Source organism: Salvelinus namaycush, chromosome 11 (assembly GCF_016432855.1).
Source record: "Salvelinus namaycush isolate Seneca chromosome 11, SaNama_1.0, whole genome shotgun sequence".
In the NCBI taxonomy this organism is placed as follows: Eukaryota; Metazoa; Chordata; class Actinopteri; order Salmoniformes; family Salmonidae; genus Salvelinus; species Salvelinus namaycush.
Genome location: NC_052317.1, coordinates 39,465,325 through 39,488,149, shown reverse-complemented (window position 1 = coordinate 39,488,149; position 22,825 = coordinate 39,465,325). Strand labels below are relative to the sequence as shown.

General features: G+C 42.5%; 1 protein-coding gene across 1 annotated transcript in view; it reads left to right on the top strand.

Moving 5' to 3' along the window:
- LOC120055413 (cell adhesion molecule 3-like) overlaps positions 1 to 21,323 on the top strand; it is a 67,083-nt gene extending 45,760 nt beyond the window's left edge. The window contains exons 4-7 of the mRNA XM_039003276.1: positions 7,753 to 7,925; positions 12,919 to 12,939; positions 16,542 to 16,667; positions 21,205 to 21,323. Coding sequence (XP_038859204.1) covers positions 7,753 to 7,925; positions 12,919 to 12,939; positions 16,542 to 16,667; positions 21,205 to 21,323 — 439 coding nt within the window. The remainder of the gene's footprint in view (positions 1 to 7,752; positions 7,926 to 12,918; positions 12,940 to 16,541; positions 16,668 to 21,204) is intronic.
- The last annotated feature ends 1,502 nt before the right edge of the window (positions 21,324 to 22,825 follow it).

Here is a 22,825-nt window from a genome sequence, read left to right as displayed (position 1 = left end):
GAGGCCACTGAGTTTGAAGGCAGGCCATGAAATACATCTACAGGTACACCTCCAATTGACTCAAATTATGTCAATTAGCCTATCAGAAGATTCTAAGCCAGGACATCATTTTTGGTCTTGTCCAGTTGTTTAAAGGCACAGCCAACCTGTTTTGTAAACTTCTAACCCACTGGATTTGTGATCACTGAATTATAAGTGAAATAATCGTCTGTAAACAAATTTTGGAAAAATTACTTGTGTCTGCACAAAGATATGTCTAACCGACTTGCCAAAACTATAGTTTGTTAACAAGAAATGTGTGGAATGGTTGACAAACGAGTTTTAATGACTCCAACCTAAGGTGTATGTAAACTTCAGACTTCAACTGTATGTACCATTTCAAATTGTGAAACATTTGAATTGCAGTATCCTTCCCTGGTTGTCTAGTGTTAGGATTCGCTCTCACCGCCGCGGCCCGGGTTCGATTCCCGGTCAGGGAATATCTGTACTTCAAATTACAAAACGATTTGCCCTGCAGTGTCCTTCTGAGGTCTACATTTTATTTCTGAGGTCTTGGCTGATTTCTTTTGAAAATCCCATGATCTCAAGCAAAGAGGCACTGAGTTGAAGGCAGGCCATGAAATACTCTACAGGTACACCTCCAATTGACTCAAATTATGTCAATTAGCCTATCAGAAGATTCTAAAGCCAGACATCATTTTTGGTCTTGTCCAAGTTGTTTAAAGGCACAGCCAACCTAGTTTTGTAAACTTCTAACCCACTGGATTTGTGATACACTGATTATAAGTGAAATAATCGTCTGTAAACAAATTTTGGAAAAATTACTTGTGTCTGCACAAAGTAGATGTTAACCGACTTGCCAAAACTATAGTTTGTTAACAGAAATGTGTGGAATGGTTGACAAACGAGTTTTATGACTCCAACCTAATGTATGTAAACTTCAGACTTCAACTGTAGTACCATTTCAAATTGTGAAACAATTTGAATTGCGTATCCTTCCCTGGTTGTCTTGGTTAGGATTCGCGCTCCACCCCGCCGGGCCGCGGTTCGATTCCCGTCAGGGAATATCTGTACCACTTCAAATTACAAAACGATTTGCCCTGCAGTGTCCTTCTGAGTACATTTTATTTCTGAGGTCTTGGCTGATTTCTTTTGAAAATCCCATGATCTCAAGCAAAGAGGCACTGATTTGAAGGCAGGCCATGAAATACATCTACAGGTACACCTCCAATTGACTCAAATTATGTCAATTAGCCTATCAGAAGATTCTAAAGCCAGGACATCATTTTTGGTCATTGTCCAAGTTGTTTAAAGGCACAGCCAACCTAGTGTTTGTAAACTTCTGACCCACTGGATTTGTGATACACTGAATTATAAGTGAAATAATCTGTCTGTAAACAAATTTTGGAAAAATTACTTGTGTCATGCACAAAGTAGATGTCCTAACCGACTTGCCAAAACTATAGTTTGTTAACAAGAAATGTTTGGAATGGTTGACAAACGAGTTTTAATGACTCCAACCTAAGTGTATGTAAACTTAGACTTCAACTGTTGTACCATTTCAAATTGTGAAACAATTTGCATTGCAGTATCCTTCCCTGGTTGTCTAGTGGTTAGGATTCGGCGCCGCGGCCCGGGTTCGATTCCCGGTCAGGGAATATCTGTACCACTTCAAATTACAAAACGATTTGCCCTGCAGTGTCCTTCTGAGGTCTACATTTTCTAGTGGTTAGGATTCGGCGCTCTCACCGCCGCGGCCCGGGTTCGATTCCCGGTCAGGGAATATCTGTACCACTTCAAATTACAAAACGATTTGCCCTGCAGTGTCCTTCTGAGGTCTACATTTTATTTCTGGAGAGAGGAAGAGAAGTGTGATGATTGAGAGAGAGAGACAGAGAGAGAGAGAATATGCACAGCTCCTTAGGCTGAATGACTAGTGACCCGTCAGATACAGGCTGGGTCTCAGCTGTCAGTCAAACACTGCCACCATGGCAACATCTCTGTTGTTCAGAATCTGACCCAATGTCTCTCTTTCACAATGATAACTTTCACGTTTAACTGCATAATACAATTAGGCTTCAGGGCTTGTTTCTGGTGCGCACCGTCATGTCTCAGCAAGTTCTGAGAATGTCTTGACGAGATGAACAAGAGCTGTTTCAAGAGGCTCTAATCAAATAGAATGGAATGTGCACCCTGTACTGGAGGACTTTCGTATTCCATGCCATTCCACTACATTCTATTCTATTCCATAACATTCCATTCTATTCCACAACATTCCATTCCACTACATAACATTCCATTCCATTCTATTCCATAACATTCCATTCTATTCCACAACATTCCATTCCACTACATAACATTCCATTCCATAACATTCCATTTCATTACATAACATTCCATTCCATAACAATCCATTCTATTCCATAACATTCCATTCTATTCCACAACATTCCATTCCATTCCACTACATAACATTCCATTTCATTACATACCATTCCATTCCATAACAATCCATTCTATTCCATAACATTCCATTCTATTCCACAACATTCCATTCCACTACATAACATTCCATTCCATAACATTCTATTCCATAACATTCCATTCTATTCCACAACATTCCATTCCACTACATAACATTCCATTCCATAACATTCTATTCCATAACATTCCATTCTATTCCACAACATTCCATTCCACTACATAACATTCCATTCCATAACATTCTATTCCATAACATTCCATTCTATTCCACAACATTCCATTCCACTACATAACATTCCATTCCATAACATTCCATTCTATTCCATAACATTCCATTCTATTCCACAACATTCCATTCCACTACATAACATTCCATTCCATAACATTCTATTCCATAACATTCCATTCTATTCCACAACATTCCATTCCATTCCATAACATTCCATTCTATTCCACAACATTCCATTCCACTACATAACATTCCATTCCATAACATTCTATTCCATAACATTCCATTCTATTCCACAACATTCCATTCCACTACATAACATTCCATTCCATAACATTCTATTCCATAACATTCCATTCTATTCCACAACATTCTATTCCACTACATAACATTCTATTCCACAACATTCCATTCCATTCCATAACATTCCATTCTATTCCACAACATTCCATTCCACTACATAACATTCCATTCCATAACATTCTATTCCATAACATTCCATTCTATTCCACAACATTCCATTCCACTACATAACATTCCATTCCATAACATTCTATTCCATAACATTCCATTCTATTCCACAACATTCCATTCCACTACATAACATTCCATTCCATAACATTCTATTCCATAACATTCCATTCTATTCCACTACATAACATTCCATTCCATAACATTCTATTCCATAACATTCCATTCCACTACACAACATTCTATTCCACTACATAACATTCTATTCCATAACAATCCATTTCATTCCACTGCATTGGCCTCACTTCCCCCTATCTGAGATATCTACTGCAGCCCTCATCCTCCACATACAACACCCGTTTTGCCAGTCACATTCTGTTAAAGGTCCCCAAAGCACACACATCTCTGGGTCGCTCCTCTTTTCAGTTCACTGCAGCGAGCGACTGGAACGAACTGCAAAAAACACTCAAACAGGACCGATTTATCTCCATCTCTTCATTCAAAGACTCAGTCATGGACACTCTTACTGACAGTTGTGGCTGCTTCGCCTGATGTATTGTTGTCTCTACCTTCTTGCACTTTCTACTGTTGTCTGTGCCCAATAATGTTTGTACCACGTTATGTGCCATGTTGTGTTGCTACCATGTTGTTGTTATGTTGCTACCATGCTGTATTTTCATGTGTTGCTGCCATGCTATACTGTTGTCTTAGGTCTCTCTTTATGTAGTATTGTGTTGTCTCTCTTGTTGTGATGTGTGTTTTGTCCTATTTGTATTTATTTTATTTTTATCCCGCAGGAGGCCTTTTGCCTTTTGGTAGGCCGTTATTGTTAATTCAAATTTGTTCTTAACTGGCTTCCTAGTTAAATAAAGGTTAAATAAAAAAAATAAAAAAAATATTCCATTACAAAACATTCCATTCTATTCCATAACATTCCATCCCACTACATTCTATTCCATTCCACAACATTCTATTCCATTCCACAACATTCCGGTCCATTCCGTTCCTATCTATTTGATAAGCAGACCCTGGAGTGCTGGCAATTGTATACCACTTCAGTATTAGTAGTCAGTTATACACCTCAGTCCATTCTGTAACACAGTTATACACCTCAGTCCATTCTGTAACAGTTATACACCTCAGTCCATTCTGTAACAGTTATACACCTCAGTCCATTCTGTAACAGTTATACACCTCAGTCCATTCTGTAACAGTTATACACCTCAGTCCATTCTGTAACACAGTTATACACCTCAGTCCATTCTGTAACACAGTTATACACCTCAGTCCATTCTGTAACACAGTTATACACCTCAGTCCATTCTGTAACACAGTTATACACCTCAGTCCATTCTGTAACAGTTATACACCTCAGTCCATTCTGTAACACAGTTATACACCTCAGTCCATTCTGTAACACAGTTATACACCTCAGTCCATTCTGTAACACAGTTATACACCTCAGTCCATTCTGTAACACAGTTATACACCTCAGTTCATTATGTAACACAGTTATACACCTCAGTCCATTCTGTAACACAGTTATACACCTCAGTTCATTATGTAACACAGTTATACACCTCAGTCCATTCTGTAACAGTTATACACCTCAGTCCATTCTGTAACACAGTTATACACCTCAGTCCATTCTGTAACAGTTATACACCTCAGTCCATTCTGTAACACAGTTATACACCTCAGTCCATTCTGTAACACAGTTATACACCTCAGTCCATTCTGTAACACAGTTATACACCTCAGTGCTGGCAATTGTATACCACTTCCGTATTAGTAGTCAGTTATACACCTCAGTCTATGCTGTAACACAGTTATACACCTCAGTCCATTCTGTAACACAGTTATACACCTCAGTCCATTCTGTAACACAGTTATACACCTCAGTCCATTCTGTAACAGTTATACACCTCAGTCCATTCTGTAACACAGTTATACACCTCAGTCCATTCTGTAACACAGTTATACACCTCAGTTCATTATGTAACACAGTTATACACCTCAGTCCATTCTGTAACACAGTTATACACCTCAGTTCATTATGTAACACAGTTATACACCTCAGTTCATTATGTAACACAGTTATACACCTCAGTCCATTCTGTAACACAGTTATACACCTCAGTCCATTCTGTAACACAGTTATACACCTCAGTCCATTCTGTAACACAGTTATGCCCAGATGATAGCATTACATGCTGGAGCCATAGAACTTTATTGCACAGTTGGAACTCAATCCATCCATATACGAGCATGAACCATTCCCTCTATGTAATGTACAAGGACAGACATGCTAACATATACACTACCGTTCAAAAGTTTGGGGTAACTTAGAAATGTCCTTGTTTTTGAAAGAAAAGCACCTTTTTTGTCCATTAAAATAACATCAATTTGATCAGAAATACAGTGTAGACATTGTTAATGTTGTAAATGACTATTGTAGCTGGAAACTGCTGATTTTTTATGGAATATCTACACAGGCGTACAGAGGCCCATTATCAGCAACCATCACTCCTGTGTTCTAATGGCACGCTGTGTTAGCTAATCCAAGTTTATGATTTTAAAAGGCTAATTGATCATTAGAAAACCCTTTTGCAATTATGTTAGCGCAGCTGAAAACTGTTGTGCTGATTAAAGAAGCATTAAAACTGGCCTTTAGACTAGATGAGTATCTGGAGCATCAGCATTTGTGTGTTCGATTACAGGTTCAAAATGGCCAGAAACAAAGAACTTCTTCTGAAACTCGTCAGTCTATTCTTGTTCTGAGAAATGAAGGCTATTCCATGTGAGAAAATGTGAAGAAACTGAAGATCTCGTACAACGCTGTGTACTACTCCCTTCACAGAATGGCGCAAACTGGCTCTAACCAGAATAGAAAGAGGAGTGGGAGGCCCCGGTGCACAACTGAGCAAGAGAAGAAGTACATTATAGTGTCTAGTTTGAGAAACAGACGCCTCACAAGTCGTCAACTGGCAACTTCATTAAATAGTACCCGCAAAACACCAGTCTCAACGTCAACAGTGAAGAGGCGACTCCGGGATGCTGGCTTCTAGGCAGAGTTGCAAAGAAAAAGCCATATCTCAGACTGGCCAATAAAAATAAAAGATTAAGATGGGCAAAAGAACACAGACACTGGACAGAGGAAGATTGTAAAAAAGTGTTTTGGAATCTAAGTTTGAGGTGTTCGGATCACAAAGAAGAACATTCGTGAGACACAAAAAAAATGAAAAGATGCTGGAGGAGTGCTTGAAGCCATCTGTCAAGCATGGTGGAGGCAATGTGATGGTCTGAGGGTGCTTTGGTGGTGGTAAAGTGGGAGATTTGTACAGGGTAAAAGGGATCTTGAAGAAGGAAGGCTATCACTCCATTTTGCAACGCCATGCCATACCCTGTGGACGGCGCTTAATTGGAGCCAATTTCCTCCTACAACAGGACATTGACCCAAAGCACAGCTCCAAAGTGTGCAATAACTATTTAGGGAAGAAGCAGTCAGCTGGTATTATATCTATAATGGAGTGGCCAGCACAGTCACCGGATCTCAACCCTATTGAGCTGTTGTGGGAGCAGCTTGACCGTGTGGTACGTAAGAAGTGCCCATCAAGCCAATCCAACTTGTGGGAGGTGCTTCAGGAAGCATGGGGTGAAATCTCTTCAGATTCCCTCAACCAATTGACAACTACAATGCCAAAGGTCCGCAAGGCTGTAATTGCTGCAAATGGAGGATTCTTTGACGAAAGGAAAGTTTGAAGGACAAAATTATTATTTCAATTAAACATTATTTATAACCTTGTCAATGTCTTGACTATATTTCCTATTCATTTTGCATCTCATTTCATTTTTGTTTTCATGGAAAACAAGGACATTTCTAAGTGACCCCAAACTTTTGAACGGTAGTGTACATTCAGTACATAAATACAGTAAATACATACAGTACATAAATACAGTAAATAAATACAGTAAATACAGTATATACATACAGTACATACATACAGTACATACATACAGTAAATACAGTAAATACATACAGTAAATACAGTAAAAACATACAGTAAATACATACAGCAAATACATACAGTAAATATATACAGTAAATACAGTAAAAACATACAGTAATACATATAGTAAATACAGTAAACATATGCAGTAAATACAGTAAATACATACCGTAAATACACACAGTAAATACATACAGTAAATACAGTAAATATATACAGTAAATACAATAAATACATACAGTAATTACATACAGTAAATACATACAGTAAATACAGTAAAGACATACAGTAAATACATACAGTAATGACAGAAAGATGAACTCATATAATATTCATATGTCCCTAAAATGTATTTATCACATTAACAAATCCAGTTATACAGCTATATGCTTCATATTATAGTAACATAATTAATTCCTGTACCATACTACTTCTTTTAGTTATGCAGCATGTACTGCATGTTACACACTTTCTATTTTAAAATCAAATATCTTTTCTCTTCACCCTCTTGTTCTTTTTCTATTTTTGTGTGTCTGTGTATGTGTCTCTCTCTCTCAGGCCCACCTCGTACGTGTGGCAGAAGAAGGATGGAGAACTCCCTCTGCTGGCCAAGGTGGACGGTAGTTTCCTGCTCTTTGAGATGCTCAACAAATCAGACAACGGGGTGTACCTCTGTCAGGCTGACAACGGAATTGGGAAGATGCAGGGAGAGTACACGCTGCTGGTGCAAGGTACTGACAAGAGAGAGAGAGAGAGGGAGAGAGAGAGAGAGAGAGGGAGAGAAAGAGAGAGAGAGAGAGAGAGAGAGGGAGAGGGAGAGAGAGAGAGAGAGGTGGTTGAGAAGCAGCTTGTCCAGGGCAGGATCAGGGCATATATATTTCTTCTGTCTGCTTAATCATTGTTTATTTCTGTTGTTGTGTGTTTTTTTACTACAACTTTTACTTTCACCTTTCTTTTCTGATTTTCTTCACCTTTCTTTTCTGTTTATTTCTCTTCATCACCAACACCATCCACCTCATGCTACACTCCTGTACGCCGCTGTGCCGCTGTCTGGGCTTTCTTCCTCTCTACCCCATATTCCTTCATGTCTTCTCCTTTATCCAAGACCTGACAGATGATTCAAACAACCTCTTCCCTACCTCTTTCAATCTACCCTCCTCTTCTCCAACCTCTGACTCCCCCTCTCTCTCCCTCTCTCCTGATTCTTTCCCCACTCTTATGTCAACAACGTCTGGGTCTGGCTCGTCTGCCTCCGGGTACCTACCTGCCAGCTCTCCTCCCACTATTTTCTCCTTCTCTGTCCCTTACCCGTCTGATCTCACCTTCGCCCCTTCTTCTTCTTCATCCCTCTCTACCTCTCCTCCTCCTGTCAAAGTTCTATCCTCCTCTCTTTCCAACTCTCTCTTCTCTGACCTTTCCATGTCTCCCGAACCCCATCCCTCCTCTGACTCCTTCTCCCCCTCTTCTTCCTCCTCTTTTTCCCCTCCTCCTGCCAGCGTTACTCCTCCCTCTGTCGCTCCTCCCTCCCTCGACTCCCTCCCTCCCTCCTCAGTTACCATACGGCTGAATGGAGTTTACAGTTTCACAGGTAAATTATCTGTTTACGCACATACACAGTGTACCCACACAAACAAACACATTCAGACCCTAATTATATAATAAATACCATTCAACAGAAGCGACTTACAGTCATGCGTGCAAACATTTTACGCATGGGTAGCCCCGGGAATTGAACCAACAATCCATGGCATCACAAGCGCCATGCTCTACAAACTGAGCCAGACAGGACCACAACTGCACTGTAGGTCCTGTAAATATGAAAAGTAGTGTGTAGAGCCTACATCAACACTGCAGGAGCAAGTAGACTCTACTATGGAGGGTTGTAGACGTTGCATGTGACCATGACCTCTCGTCAAAGGGCATTTTGGAGTAGGGTTCAATCAAATCAAATTTTATTAGTCGCATGCGCCGAATACAACAGACCTTTACAGTGAAATGCTTCCTTACGAGCCCCTAACCAACAATGCAGTAAAAAAAATACAGATAAGAATAAGAAATAAAAGTATCAAGTAATTAAAGAGCAGCAGTAAAATAACAATAGCGAGACTATATACAGGGAGGTACCGGTACAGAGTCAATGTGCGGGGGCACCGGTTACTAGAGGTAATATGTATATGAAGGTAGAGTTATTAAAGTGACTATGCATAGATGATAACACAGAGAGTAGCAGCGGTGTAAAAGAGGGGGGGGGGGGGGGGGTGCAAATAGTCTGGGTAGCCATTTGATTAGGTGTTCGGGAGTCTTATGGCTTGGGGGTAGAAGCTGTTTAGAAGCCTCTTGGACCTAGACTTGGCGCTCTGGTACTGCTTGCCATGCAGTAGCAGAGAGAACAGTCTATGATTAGGGTGGCTGGCGTCTTTGACCATTTTTAGGGCCTCTACACCACCTGGTATAGAGGTCCTGGATGGCAGGAAGCTTGGCCCAGTGATGTACTGGGCCGTACGCACTACCCTCTGTAGTGCTTTGCGGTCGGAGGCTGAGCAGTTGCCGTACCAGGCAGTGATGCAACCAGTCAGGATGCTCTTGATGGTGCAGCTGTAGAACTTTTTGAGGATCTGAGGACCCATGCCAAATCTTTTCAGTCTCCTGCGGGGGAATAGGTTTTGTCGTGCCTTCTTCACGACTGTCTTGGTGTGTTTGGACCATTCTAGTTTGTTGGTGATGTGGACACCAAGGAACTTGAAGCTGTCAAGCTGCTCCACTGCAGCCCCATCGATGAGAACGGGGGCGTGCTCGGTCCTCTTTTTCCTGTAGTCCACAATCATCTACTTTGTCTTGATCACGTTGAGGGAGAGGTTGTTGTCCAGGCACCACATGGCCAGGTCTCTGACCTCCTCCCTATAGGCTGTCTCGTCGTTATCGGTGATCAGGCCTACCACTGTTGTGTCATCGCCAAACTTAATGATGGTGTGGGAGTTGTGCCTGGCCATGCAGTCATGAGTGAACAGGTTGTACAAGAGGGGACTGAGCATGCACCCTTGAGGGGCACCTGTGTTGAGGATCAGCGTGGCGGATATGTTGTTACCTACCCTCACCACCAGGGGGAGGCCCGTCAGGAAGTCCAGGGTCCAGTTGCAGAGGGAGGTGTTTAGTCACAGGGTCCTTGGCTTATTGATGAGCTTTGAGGGCACTATGGTGTTGAATGCTGAGCTGTAGTTAATGAATAGCATTCTCACATAGGTGTTCCTTTTGTCCAGGTAGGAAAGGGCAGTGTTGAGTGCAATAGAGATTGCATCATCTGTGGATCTGTTGGGGCGGTATGCAAATTGGAATGGGTCTAGGGTTTCTGGGATGATGGTGCTGATGTGAGCCATGACCAGCCCTTCAAAGCACTTCATGGCTACAGACATGAGTGCTACGGGTCGGTAGTCATTTAGGCAGGTTACCTTAGTGTTCTTGGGCACAGGCATTATGGGGATCTATTTGAAACATGTTGGTATTACAGACTCGGACAGGGAGAGGTTGAAAATGTCAGTGAAGACACTTGCCAGTTGGTTAGAGCATGCTCGCAGTACACATCCTGGTAATCCGTCTGGTCCTGCGGCCTTGTGAATGTCGACCTGTTTAAAGGTCTTACTCACATCAGCTGTGGAGAGCGTGATCACACAGTCATCCGGAAAAACTGGAGCTCTCATGCATGTTTCAGGGTTATTTGCCTCAAAGATAGCATAGAAGTAGTTTAGCTCGTCTGGTAGGCTCGTGTCACTGGGCAGCTCTCGGCTGTGCTACCCTTTGTAGTCTGTAATGGTTTGCAAGCCCTGCCACATCCGACGAGCGTCAGAGCCGGTGTAGTACGATTCGATCTTAGTCCTGTATTGACGCTTTGCCTGTTTGATGGTTCGTCGGAGGGCATAGCGGGATTTCTTATAAGCTTCCGGGTTAGAGTCCCGCTCCTTGAAAGCGGCAGCTCTAGCCTTTAGCTCAGTGCGGATGTTGCCTGTAATCCATGGCTTCTGATTGGGGTATGTACGTACGGTCACTGTGGGGACGACGTCATCAATGCACTTATTGATGAAGCCAATGACTGATGTGGTGTACTCCTCAATGCCATCGGAGAAATCCCGGAACATATTCCAGTCTGTGCTAGAAAAACAGTCCTGTAGCTTAGCATCTGCTTCATCTGACCACTTTTTTATAGACCGAGTCACTGGTGCTTCCTGCTTTAATTTTTGCTTGTAAGCAGGAATCAGGAGGATAGAATTATAGTCAGATTTGCCAGATGGAGGGCGAGGGCGAGGGAGAGCTTTGTATGCGTCTCTGTGTGTGGAGTAAAGGTGGTCCAGCTACTTGAAACGCCGCCTCTGGGTGAACGTTTTCTTGTTTGCTTATGGCGGAATTCAATGCTGTCTTAGTGCCAGCCTCTGACTGTGGTGGTATGTAAAACAGCTACGAAAAATACAGATGAAAACTCTCAAGGTAGATAGTGTGGTCTACAGCTTATCATGAGATACTCTAACTCAGGCGAGCAATAGCTCGAGACTTCCTTAGATATCGTGCAGCAGCTGTTATTTACAAAAATACTAGTCCTCCGTCCCTTGTCTTACCAGACGCCGCTATTCTATCCAGCCGGTACAGCGTATAACCAGCCACCCCTTGTCTTACCAGACACCGCTGTTCTATCCTGCCAGGACAGCGTATAACCAGCCAGCTGTATGTTGATAGTGTCACAGCCTGCCGGTACAGCGTATAACCAGCCAGCTGTATGTTGATAGTGTCGTCGTTCAGCCACGACTCCGTGAAGCATAAGATATTACAGTTTTGAATGTCCTGTTGGTAGTTTAATATTCCGCATAGGTCATCTATTTTATTGTCCAAAGATTACACGTTTGCTAGCAGAATGGAAGGAAGTGGGGGTTTATTAGATCGCCTACGAATTCTCAGAAGGCAGCCCGCCCTCCGGACCCTTTTTCTCCTCCTCCTCCTCTTCACGCAAATCACGGGGATCTGTGCCTGTTCCTATTGTGTTGGGCTCGTCAGACTCGTTAAAGGAAAAAAAAGGATTCTGCCCGTTCGTGGTGAGTAATCGCAGTCCTGATGTCCAGAAGTTATTTTCGGTCGTAAGAGACGGTAGTGGCAACATTATGCACAAAATAAGTAAAGAAATAAGTTATAAACAACGCAAATAAACAATTTACAAAAAACACAATCGGTTGGGGGCACGTAGAACCTCTGCCTTCTTCTCCGGCGCTATTTAGACACTGATCTTGGGTCAGTTTCGCATTCACTTTGAGGTTAGGATTGGGGAAGCTGATCCTAGATCTGTACCCAGGGGAAACTTCACCCTGGAGGGGGCATTTCATTCTCAACAACAACCATTTAAGTCATTTAGCAGGCACTCTTATCCAGAGCGACTTACAGGAGCAATTAGGGTTAATCTGAAACAGGAGTCATCAGGCCAGGTAGTCCTGAGGCGTGGTCCTAGGGCTCAGGTCCTCTGGGAGGAGAGGTAGAGAGAGAGAGAATTAGAATGAGCATAGTTCAATTCACACAGGACACCAGATAGGACAGGAGAATTACACGGGATGTTCACCCCGTTCACTGGTATCATGTTTTCTCTTTTTTCCTTTCCTTTTTGGTCCACTCCTTCATTCTGACTCCCTTACACTCGTCTGCCCATGTGGCACTCGTCTGTCCATCCATCCATCCATCCATCCTTTTGAGAAGATGGTCCAGACAACATTGCAGGTATTTTTTTTCACAGACACCTGTCTGTCTGTATACCTGTCTGTCTGTCTCAATCTGTCTCTCTGTCTGTCTCAATCTGTCTGTCTGTTTGTCTCAATCTGTTTCAATCTGTCTGTCTGTCTCAATCTGTCTCTCTGTCTGTCTGTCTCAATCTGTCTGTCTGTCTGTCTCAATCTGTCTCTCTGTCTGTCTGTCTGTCTGTCTCAATCTGTCTGTCTGTTTGTCTCAATCTGTTTCAGTCAGTCAGTCAGTCAGTCAGTCAGTCAGTCAGTCAGTCAGTCAGTCAGTCAGTCAGTCAGTCAGTCTGTCTGTCTGTCTGTCTGTCTGTCTGTCTGTCTGTCTGTCTGTCTGTCTGTCTGTCTGTCTGTCTGTCTGTCACAATCTGTCTATCTGTCTGTCCATTTTCCTTTGCCTGAAATAGAGACACTAGTAGTCTGGGGACAGTGTGAACTGTGAAATAGAGACACTAGTAGTCTGGTGACAGTGTGAACTGTGACATAGAGACACTAGTAGTCTGGGGACAGTGTGAACTGTGACATAGAGACACTAGTAGTCTGGGGACAGTGTGAACTGTGAAATAGAGACACTAGTTGTCTGGGGACAGTGTGAACTGTGAAATAGAGACACTAGTAGTCTGGGGACAGTGTGAACTGTGACATAGAGACACTAGTAGTCTGGGGACAGTGTGAACTGTGACATAGAGACACTAGTAGTCTGGGGACAGTGTGAACTGTGACATAGAGACACTAGTAGTCTGGGGACAGTGTGAACTGTGAAATAGAGACACTAGTAGTCTGGGGACAGTGTGAACTGTGAAATAGAGACACTAGTAGTCTGGGGACAGTGTGAACTGTGAAATAGAGACACTAGTAGTCTGGGGACAGTGTGGACTGAACTGTGATACATGCTTTCATACTCTACAGTCTCTCCGCCACAAATATATTGATCTTAATTACTCTGACCTGATCTCTCTCTCTCTCTCACACACACACACACACACACACACACACACACACACACACACACACACACACACACACACACACACACACACACACACACACACACACACACACACACACACACACACACACACACACACACACACACACACACAGTGGTGTAAAGTACTTAAGTAAAAATACCCCAAAGTAGTACTTTCAAGTATTTTTACTTTACTATTTATAGTTTTACAAGTTTTACTTCACTACATTCCTAAAGAAAATAATGTACTTTTTACTCCATACATTTTACCTGACACCCAAAAGTACTTGTTACATGTTGAATGCTTAACAGGACAGGAACATGGTCTAATTCACACACTTATCAACAGAACATCCCTGGTCATCCCTACTGCCTCTGATCCGGAGGACTCACTAAACACATACTTCGTTTGTAAATGATATCTGAGTGTTATAGCATGCCCCTGTTTATCCGTAAATAAAAACAATTTAAAAAATGTTGCCGTCTGGTTTGCTTAATATAAGGAATATGAAATGATTTATACTTTTACTTTTGATACTTAAGTATATTTAAAACCAAATACTTTTAGACTTTTAGTAGTAGTTTTCCTGGGTGACTTTCACTTTTACTTGAGTCATTTTCTATTAAGGTATCTTTACTTTTACTCAAGTATGACAATTGGGTACTTTTTCCACACACGCACACGCACACACACACACAGACGTCAGGTAGCCTAGCAATTAGATTGTTGGGCCAGTAACCGAAAAATCTGTTGCTGTGTCCTTGAGCAAGAAACTTAATCTTAATTTCTGCAGGGTCACAGTTGATAATGTCTGACCCTGACTGTGACCCCACTCTCCGACGGTGTCTCAAGGGGACATTTCCAATTCACTCATGCATATTAATACACACTTATACATGTGTGAAATATTACAAATATAAGCACTCTCACACCTATAGGACCCCTATAAACATGCACCTTTAAGTGGTGTGAGTCTCTAACAGTGTGCAAGGCTCAGGTGTTGCTGTCTTGGTTCCTTCCTGCGTGTTAAATGGCACCCTATTCCCTACATACTGCTCTAATTTGGACTAGAACCCTATGGGTTTCCCTATAGGCCCTGGTCAAAAGTAGTGCACTATGTAGGGAATAGGGTGCCATTTGGGATGTAAAGAACCTCTGTCTCATTTCCCAGGTGGTGCTGACAGCTAGATTAATGTACTAATTCACAATTCTGCCTCCTCAGCAAGGACTGTGCTTATTCTCTCTCTCTCTCTCTCTCTCTCTCTCTCTCCCTCCTCAATGGCCTCTGCCATGCCGTGTTCTTCCGTTGTCTCTTCTCTCTCTCTCTCTCTCTCTCTCTCTCTCCCTCCTCAATGGCCTCTGCCATGCCGTGTTCTTCCGTTGTCTCTTCTCTCTGACGGATGCTGCCAGCCTGGGACACCCCTTTCTCCTCCCCTGTCCTGTCCTGGCTCTTGATTGGCTGTGGTCTGCTTCCCAAATGTCCTCGATGGGGAGTCCTATGGGCCCTGGTCAATAGTAGTGCACTACATAGTGAATAGGCTGCCATTTGGGAAGCACATTGGTTTATTATCAAGGCGTCGTGAAGTGGTGTCACTCACTTCACTACAATCCTCTCGTTTGTTCTGTATCTCAGACTCTCTGTTCTTGATGCTTCTATGTGTTTGACTGTCTGCCAACGTGACAGAGGGTTTGATAAAGCGCTGGAACCAAAGCCATGCAAAGTTAAAGATGTGTTTTAGTGAGCTATAGTCTTCTAGAGGTAGAGTTTGAGGATCAGCCCTATACACTAAGCCCTCAACCTGGTAGATTATGGCTGTGTCCCAAATGGCACCCTATTCCCTGTGTCGTGCACTACTTTTGACCAGGGCGGCAGAGGGTGCTGGTCAAAAGTAGTGCGCTGGTCAAAAGTAGTGCGCTACACAGGGAATAGGGTGCCATTTGAGACGCAGATAACATTAAACCTCGCCCACACGAGAAAGAAAACGGTTCACGTTACACTTTAATGTTCTATTCTGATGATGGTTTAAGTGCTTCTTTTATTTTACACGGCTTTGATTTTAGTTTCCCAAGGTTTCATCTATTAGACTCACTGTTAACTCTCTCTCTCTCTCTCTCTGTCCATCTCTCTCACTCTATTTCTCTCTGTCCATCTCTCTCACTCTATTTCTCTCTGTCTCTCTCTCCAACTCTCTCTCTGTCCATCTCTCTCACTCTCTATTTCTCTCTGTCCATCTCTCTCACTCTATTTCTCTCTGTTCATCTCTCCCACTCTCTATTTCTCTCTCTGTCCATCTCTCTCACTCTATTTCTCTCTGTCTCTCTCTCCAACTCTCTCTCTGTCCATTTCTCTCTGTCCATCTCTCTCACTCTATTTCTCTCTCTCACTCCATCACTCTCTGTCTCTCTTTCTCTCTCTCTCACTCTCTCTCTCCCCCTTGTTCTCTCTCTCTTTCTCTCTTTCTCCATCTGTCTCTCTCTCTCTCTCTCTCTCTCCCTCCATCTCTGTCTCTCTCTCTCCATCAATCTCCGTCTCTCTTTCTCTCTCCCTCTCTCTCCCCCTTGTTCTCTATCTCTCCCCCCCCCCCTCTCTCTCTCTCCACCTCCCTCTCTCTTTCAGACCCCACTGCCATGTCGACCTCTTCAGGAGTGGACCATGCTGTGATTGGAGGAGTGGTTGCGGTCATCGTCTTTATCCTGCTCTGTCTGCTTATCGTCCTGGGCAGATACCTCATCAGACACAAAGGTAATATATCTTACAAACACACACACGCACGCGCACGCACGCACGCACACACACGCACGCATGCACACACACACGCACGCACGCACGCACGCACACACACACGCATGCACACACACACGCACGCATGCACACACACACACACGCACGCACACACACACGCACGCACGCACACACACACGCACGCACGCACACACACACGCACATACACACGCACACACATACGCACATACACACGCACACACACGCACACGCACACGCACATACACACACACACTTTTCTTTTTGACTAACATTGCCCCTCGTCACATGACATGGAGAACAAGAGGTGGAATATTAGCACAAGACATTTGGATTCCAGGCTATAGTTCTTATTTCTCCTTTTCCTATCTATTCCCAACCCAGTGTTATCATCACAAGGATCCTCACTCCTACATCACTTCAAATCAAATTGTATTGGTCGTATACACATATTTAGCAGATGTTATTGCGGCTGTAGCGAAATGCTTGTTTTTTCAGCAGTGCAGTAATATCTAACAATACACAACAATACACATGAATCTAAAAAGTAAAAGAGTGGAATTAAGAAATATGGAAATATTAGGACGAGCAATGTCGGAGTTCGGAGTATATGTATGTATGTACAGTGCCTTGGGAAAGTATTCAGACCCCTCGACTTTTTCCACATTTTGTTACGTTACAGCCTTATTCTAAACTGTATTAAATTGTTTTTCCCCCCTCATTAATCTACACACAATACCCCATAAAGACAAAGCAAAAACAGGTTTTTAGCAAATGTATAAAAACTAAAACATTTAAATATCACATTTATCTAAGTATTCAGACCCTTTACTCAGTACTTTGTTGAAGCACCTTTGGCAGAGATTACAGCCTTGAGTCTTCTTGGGTAAGACGCTACAAGCTTGGCACACCTGTATTTGGGAGGTTTCTCCCATTCTTCTCTGCAGATCCTCTCAAGTTCTGTCAGGTTGGATGGGGAGCGTCGCTGCACAGCTATTTTCAGGTCTCCCCAGAGATGTTCGATCAGGTTCAAGTCCATGCTTTTGCTGGGCCACTCAAGGACATCCAGAGACTTGTCCCGAAGCCACTCCTGCGTTATCTTGGCTGTGTGCTTAGGGTCGTTGTCCTGTTGGAAGGTGAACCTTCACCCCAGTCTAAGGTCCTAAGCACTCTGGAGCAGGTTTTCATCAAGAATCTCTCTGTACTTTGCTCGGTTCATCTTTACCTCGATCTTGACTAGTCTCCTAGTCCCCACCACCATGTTTCACCGTAGAGATGGTGCAAGGTTTCCTCCAGACGTTACGCTTGGCATTCAGGCCAAAGAGTTAAATCTTGGTTTCATCAGACCAGAGAATCTTGTTTCTCATGGTCTGAAAATCTTAAGGTGCCTTTTGTCAAACTCCAAGTGGGCTGTCATGTGTCTTTTACTGAGGAGTGCCTTCCGTCTGGCCACTCAACCATAAAGGCCTGATTGGTTGAGCGCTGCAAAGATGGTTGTCCTTCTGGAAGTTTCTTTCATCTCCTCAGAGGAACTCTAGAGCTCTTTCAGAGTGACCATCAGGTTTTTGGCCACCTCTCTGACCAAGGCCCTTCTCCCCCGATTGCTCAGTTTGGCTGGGCGGCCAACTCTCGGAAGTATCTTGGTGGTTCCAAACTTCTTCCATTTAAGAATGATGGAGGCAACTGTGTTCTTGGGGAGCTTCAATGCTGCATAAATGTTTTGGTACCCTTCGCTCAGATCTGTGCCCCGACACAATCCTGTCTCGGAGCTCTACGGACAATTCCTTCGACCTCATGGCTTGGTTTTTGCTCCGATATGCACTGTCAACTGTGGAACCTTATGTAGACAGGTGTGTGCCTTTCCAAATCATGTCCAATCAATTGAATTTACCACAGGTGGACTCAAATCAAGTTGTAGAAACATCTCCACGAGGATCAAAATGGAAACAGGATGCTCAAAGCAAAGGGTCTGAATACTTATGTAAATAAGGTATTTCAGTGTTTGAATATTTAATACATTTGCTAAAAAAACGTTTTTTGCTTTGGCATTATGGGGTGTTGTGTGTAGATAGCTGAGGATTTTCTAAATGTCATCCATTTTAGAATAAGGTTGTAATGTAACAAAATGTGGAAAAAGTCAAGGGGTCTGAATAGTTTCCGAAGACACTGTATGTATGTGATGGGATGTATATACATTAAGGACAGCATGTGGGTAGAATATAAAGTATATCTGAAGAATATGTGGATAGAACATGTAGTAAATCAGAAGAATACTTGGATAGAGCATGTAGTAAATCTGAAGAATACTTGGATAGAACATGTAGTAAATCTGAAGAATACTTGGATAGAACATGTAGTATATCAGAAGAATACGTGGATAGAATAGTATATATATATACAGCAATATTTGAATAGGATGACCTTGACTAGAATACAGTATATACATATGACATAAGTAGAAAAGTATGTAAACATTATTAAAGTGACCAGTGTTCCATTATTAAAGTGACCAGTGTTCCATGTCAATGTACAGTTGAAGACTTAAGTTTACATACACTTACATTGGAGTCATTAAAACTCATTTTTCAACCACTCCACAAATTTCTTGTTAAACAAACTATACTTTTGGCAAGTCGGTTAGGACATCCACTTTTTGCATGACACAAGTAATTTTTCCAACAATTGTATACAGAAAGATTATTTCACATATAATTCACTGTATCACAATTCCAGCGGGTCAGAAGTTTACATACACTAAGTTGACTGTGCCTTTAAACAGCTTGGAAAATTCTACCACGCTACTGCTACTCTCTGTTCATCATATATGCATAGTCACGTTAACCATATCTACATGTACATACTACCTCAATCAGCCCGACTAACCGGTATTTGTATGTAGCCTCGCTACTTTTATAGCCTCACTTCTTTTTTTCACTGTCTGTTTACTGTTGTTTTATTTCTTTACCTACCTATTGTTCACTTAACACCTTTTTTGCACTATTGGTTAGAGTCTGTAAGTAAGCATTTCACTGTAAGGTCTACACCTGTTGGTTAGAGTCTGTAAGTAAGCATTTCACTGTAAGGTCTACACCTGTTGTATTCAGCATTTCACTGTAAGGTCTACACCTGTTGTATTTGGCGTACGTGACAAATAAACTTTGATTTGTTTGATCTTTGCTTGACATCATGGGAAAATCAAAAGAAATTATCCAAGACCTCAGAAATATTTTTGTAGACCTCTACAAATCTGGTTCATTCATGGGAGCAATTTCCAAATGCCTAAAGGTACCACGTTCATCTGTACAAACAATAGTACGCAAGTATAAACACCATGGGACCATGCAGCCATCATACCACTCAGGAAGGAGACGCGTTCTGTCTCCTAGAGATGAACATACTTTGGTGCGAAAAGTGCAAATCAATCCCAGAACAACAGCAAAGGACCTTGTGAAGATGCTGAAGGAAACAGGTACAAAAGTATCTATATCCACAGTAAAACGAGTCCTATATCGACTTAACATGAAAGTTCACTCAGCAAGAAAGAAGCCACTGCTCCAAAACCGCCATAAAAAAGCCAGACTACGGTTTGCAACTGCACATGGGGACAAAGATCGTAGTTTTTGGAGAAATGTCCTCTGGTCTGATGAAACAAAAATATAACTGTTTGGCCATAATGACCATCGTTATGTTTGGAGGAAAAAGGGGGAGGCTTGCAAGCCGAAGAACACCATCCCAACCGTGAACCACGGGGGTGGCAGCATCATGTTGTTGGGGGTGCTTTGCTGCAGGAGGGACTGGTGCACTTCACAGAATAGATGGCATCATGAGGGAGGAAAATTATGTGGATATATTGAAACATCTCAAAACATCAGTCAGGAAATTAAAGCTTGGTCGCAAATGGGTCTTCCAAATGGACAATGACCCCAAGCATACTTCCAAAGTTGTGGCAAAATGGCTTAAGGACAACAAAGTCAAGGTATTGGAGTGGCCATCACAAAGCCCTGACCTCAATTCTACAGAAAATGTGTGGGCAGAACTGAAAAAGCGTGTACGAGCAAGGAGGCCTACAAACCTGACTCAGTTACACCAGCTCTGCCAGAAGGAAAGGGACAAAATTCACCCAACTTATTGTGGGGAGCTTTTGGAAGGCTACCCGAAATGTTTGACACAAGTTAAACAATTTAAGGACAATGCTACCAAATACTAATTGAGTGTATGTAAACTTCTGACCCACTGGGAATGTGATGAAAGAAATAAAAGCTGAAATAAATCATTTCACATTCTTAAAATAAAGTGGTGATCCTAACTGACCTAAGACAGGGAACTTTTACGAGGATTAATTGTGAAAAACTTAGTTTAAATGTATTTGGCTAAGGTGTATGTAAACTTCCGACTTCAACTGTACATCAGGCAGCACTTCACTGTCTTCTCCTGTTCTACCCTCTGACCTACCGACTGTCTGTGTCTACAGGGACATATCACACACACACTCTGACCCGCTGTCTGTCTGTGTCTACAGGGACATATCTTACCCACGAGGCCAAGGGCTGCGACGACGCTCCCGATGCCGACACGGCTATCATCAACGCCGAGGGCGGCCATTCCGGAGCTGAGGACAAGAAGGAGTACTTCATCTAGGGAGGGTGGCCGCGGTGGTCTGACGCGTCGAGGAGGTGGAAGATGAGCGCTTCCATTTGTCTTCACATCAGCCAGAGGGGGAGGAGTAGGGGGCAGACAGACAGACAGACAGACAGACAGACAGACAGACAGACAGACAGACAGACAGACAGACAGACAGACAGACAGACAGAAACAGATTCGGAAATGGTGAAATGGAAGTGAATAAGAAGAAGTGAGACTGACAGGAAAAACTGAAAAGCTTGTATTGAAAACAGGGAAGTGAGATTTTTGCACTTACATACATGTACCTTTCCATATATGACTTCTGCATGTCCACTGACACACTCACATACACATCACTCGTCACCGGCACACACACACACAAACAGACAAACACACACACACACACACTACGCCACGCGTCACTGACACACCCACATACACATCACTCGTCACCGGCACACACACACACAAACAGACACACACACACACTCAAACGTTACTGACACACACACATTTTGAATCACACGTGAACAGACAAACAGACATATGTACATATAACCGGATCATGGTAAGGCATGCTCGATTTTCATGATTTAAAGCTAGAATCCTTAATTGAAACAATAACAAAGCGCACTCCCCGCCCCTGTTTCGATAAAAAGCTAAGGGAGGGTCTGGAGAAATGTAAACCACTCTCAAATTCATAGACAAAGCCGTGTCTGCAAGGACTGACCATCATGATATCAACAGTATAGTTGTAACCATGTTTTGAGGCTATACAGTGTTTGTTTACATTTCCGTTGTTTACAAACATTGGAGTAAATAAACAATATGAACAAGCTTATATGTTGGGTTCTGACGGGGTACGACAGGTGAACTAAACTCACGAGACATTTAGAAGTCATTCTTCTAGAATCAATGGGTACATATCATTAACAAGTCCAACAATGTATGTAGCAAATAAGGATTTTATCTTTAATAGAATAATAATATGTTCCAGTCGCATTCAGTGACACAAATGCAAAATTGTAATCCACATATTTTTGCTAAATTGTACTCCACATTCCAGCATGTCATGCTGAAATACAGTTTCAGATCCCAATGCACTGTCCCCTCACATTATACCACTTCACTTCCCCTCGCTTTCATTCTCTCTGTTCTGTAATACTTCACACACTATAGACCAGAACACACTCTGTTTGACTCTCTTCTATCAACAACAACTGCTGTACAAATGAACCTCTCTCTCTCTGTCATACACACACACACACACACACACACACACACACACACACACACACACACACACACACACACACAAATACAACCCCTATGCCCTATATAGTGCAAAGGTAGTGTGTGTGTGTGTCATATGGACCATGCTCTAAAGTAGTGCACTATGTAGGGAATAGGGTGCCATTTGGAATGAAGACTTTTAGTAACATGAAGGCAACCAAATTACACATTACAATACAGTACATTACAATACGTTACAATACAATACTTTACAATACAATACA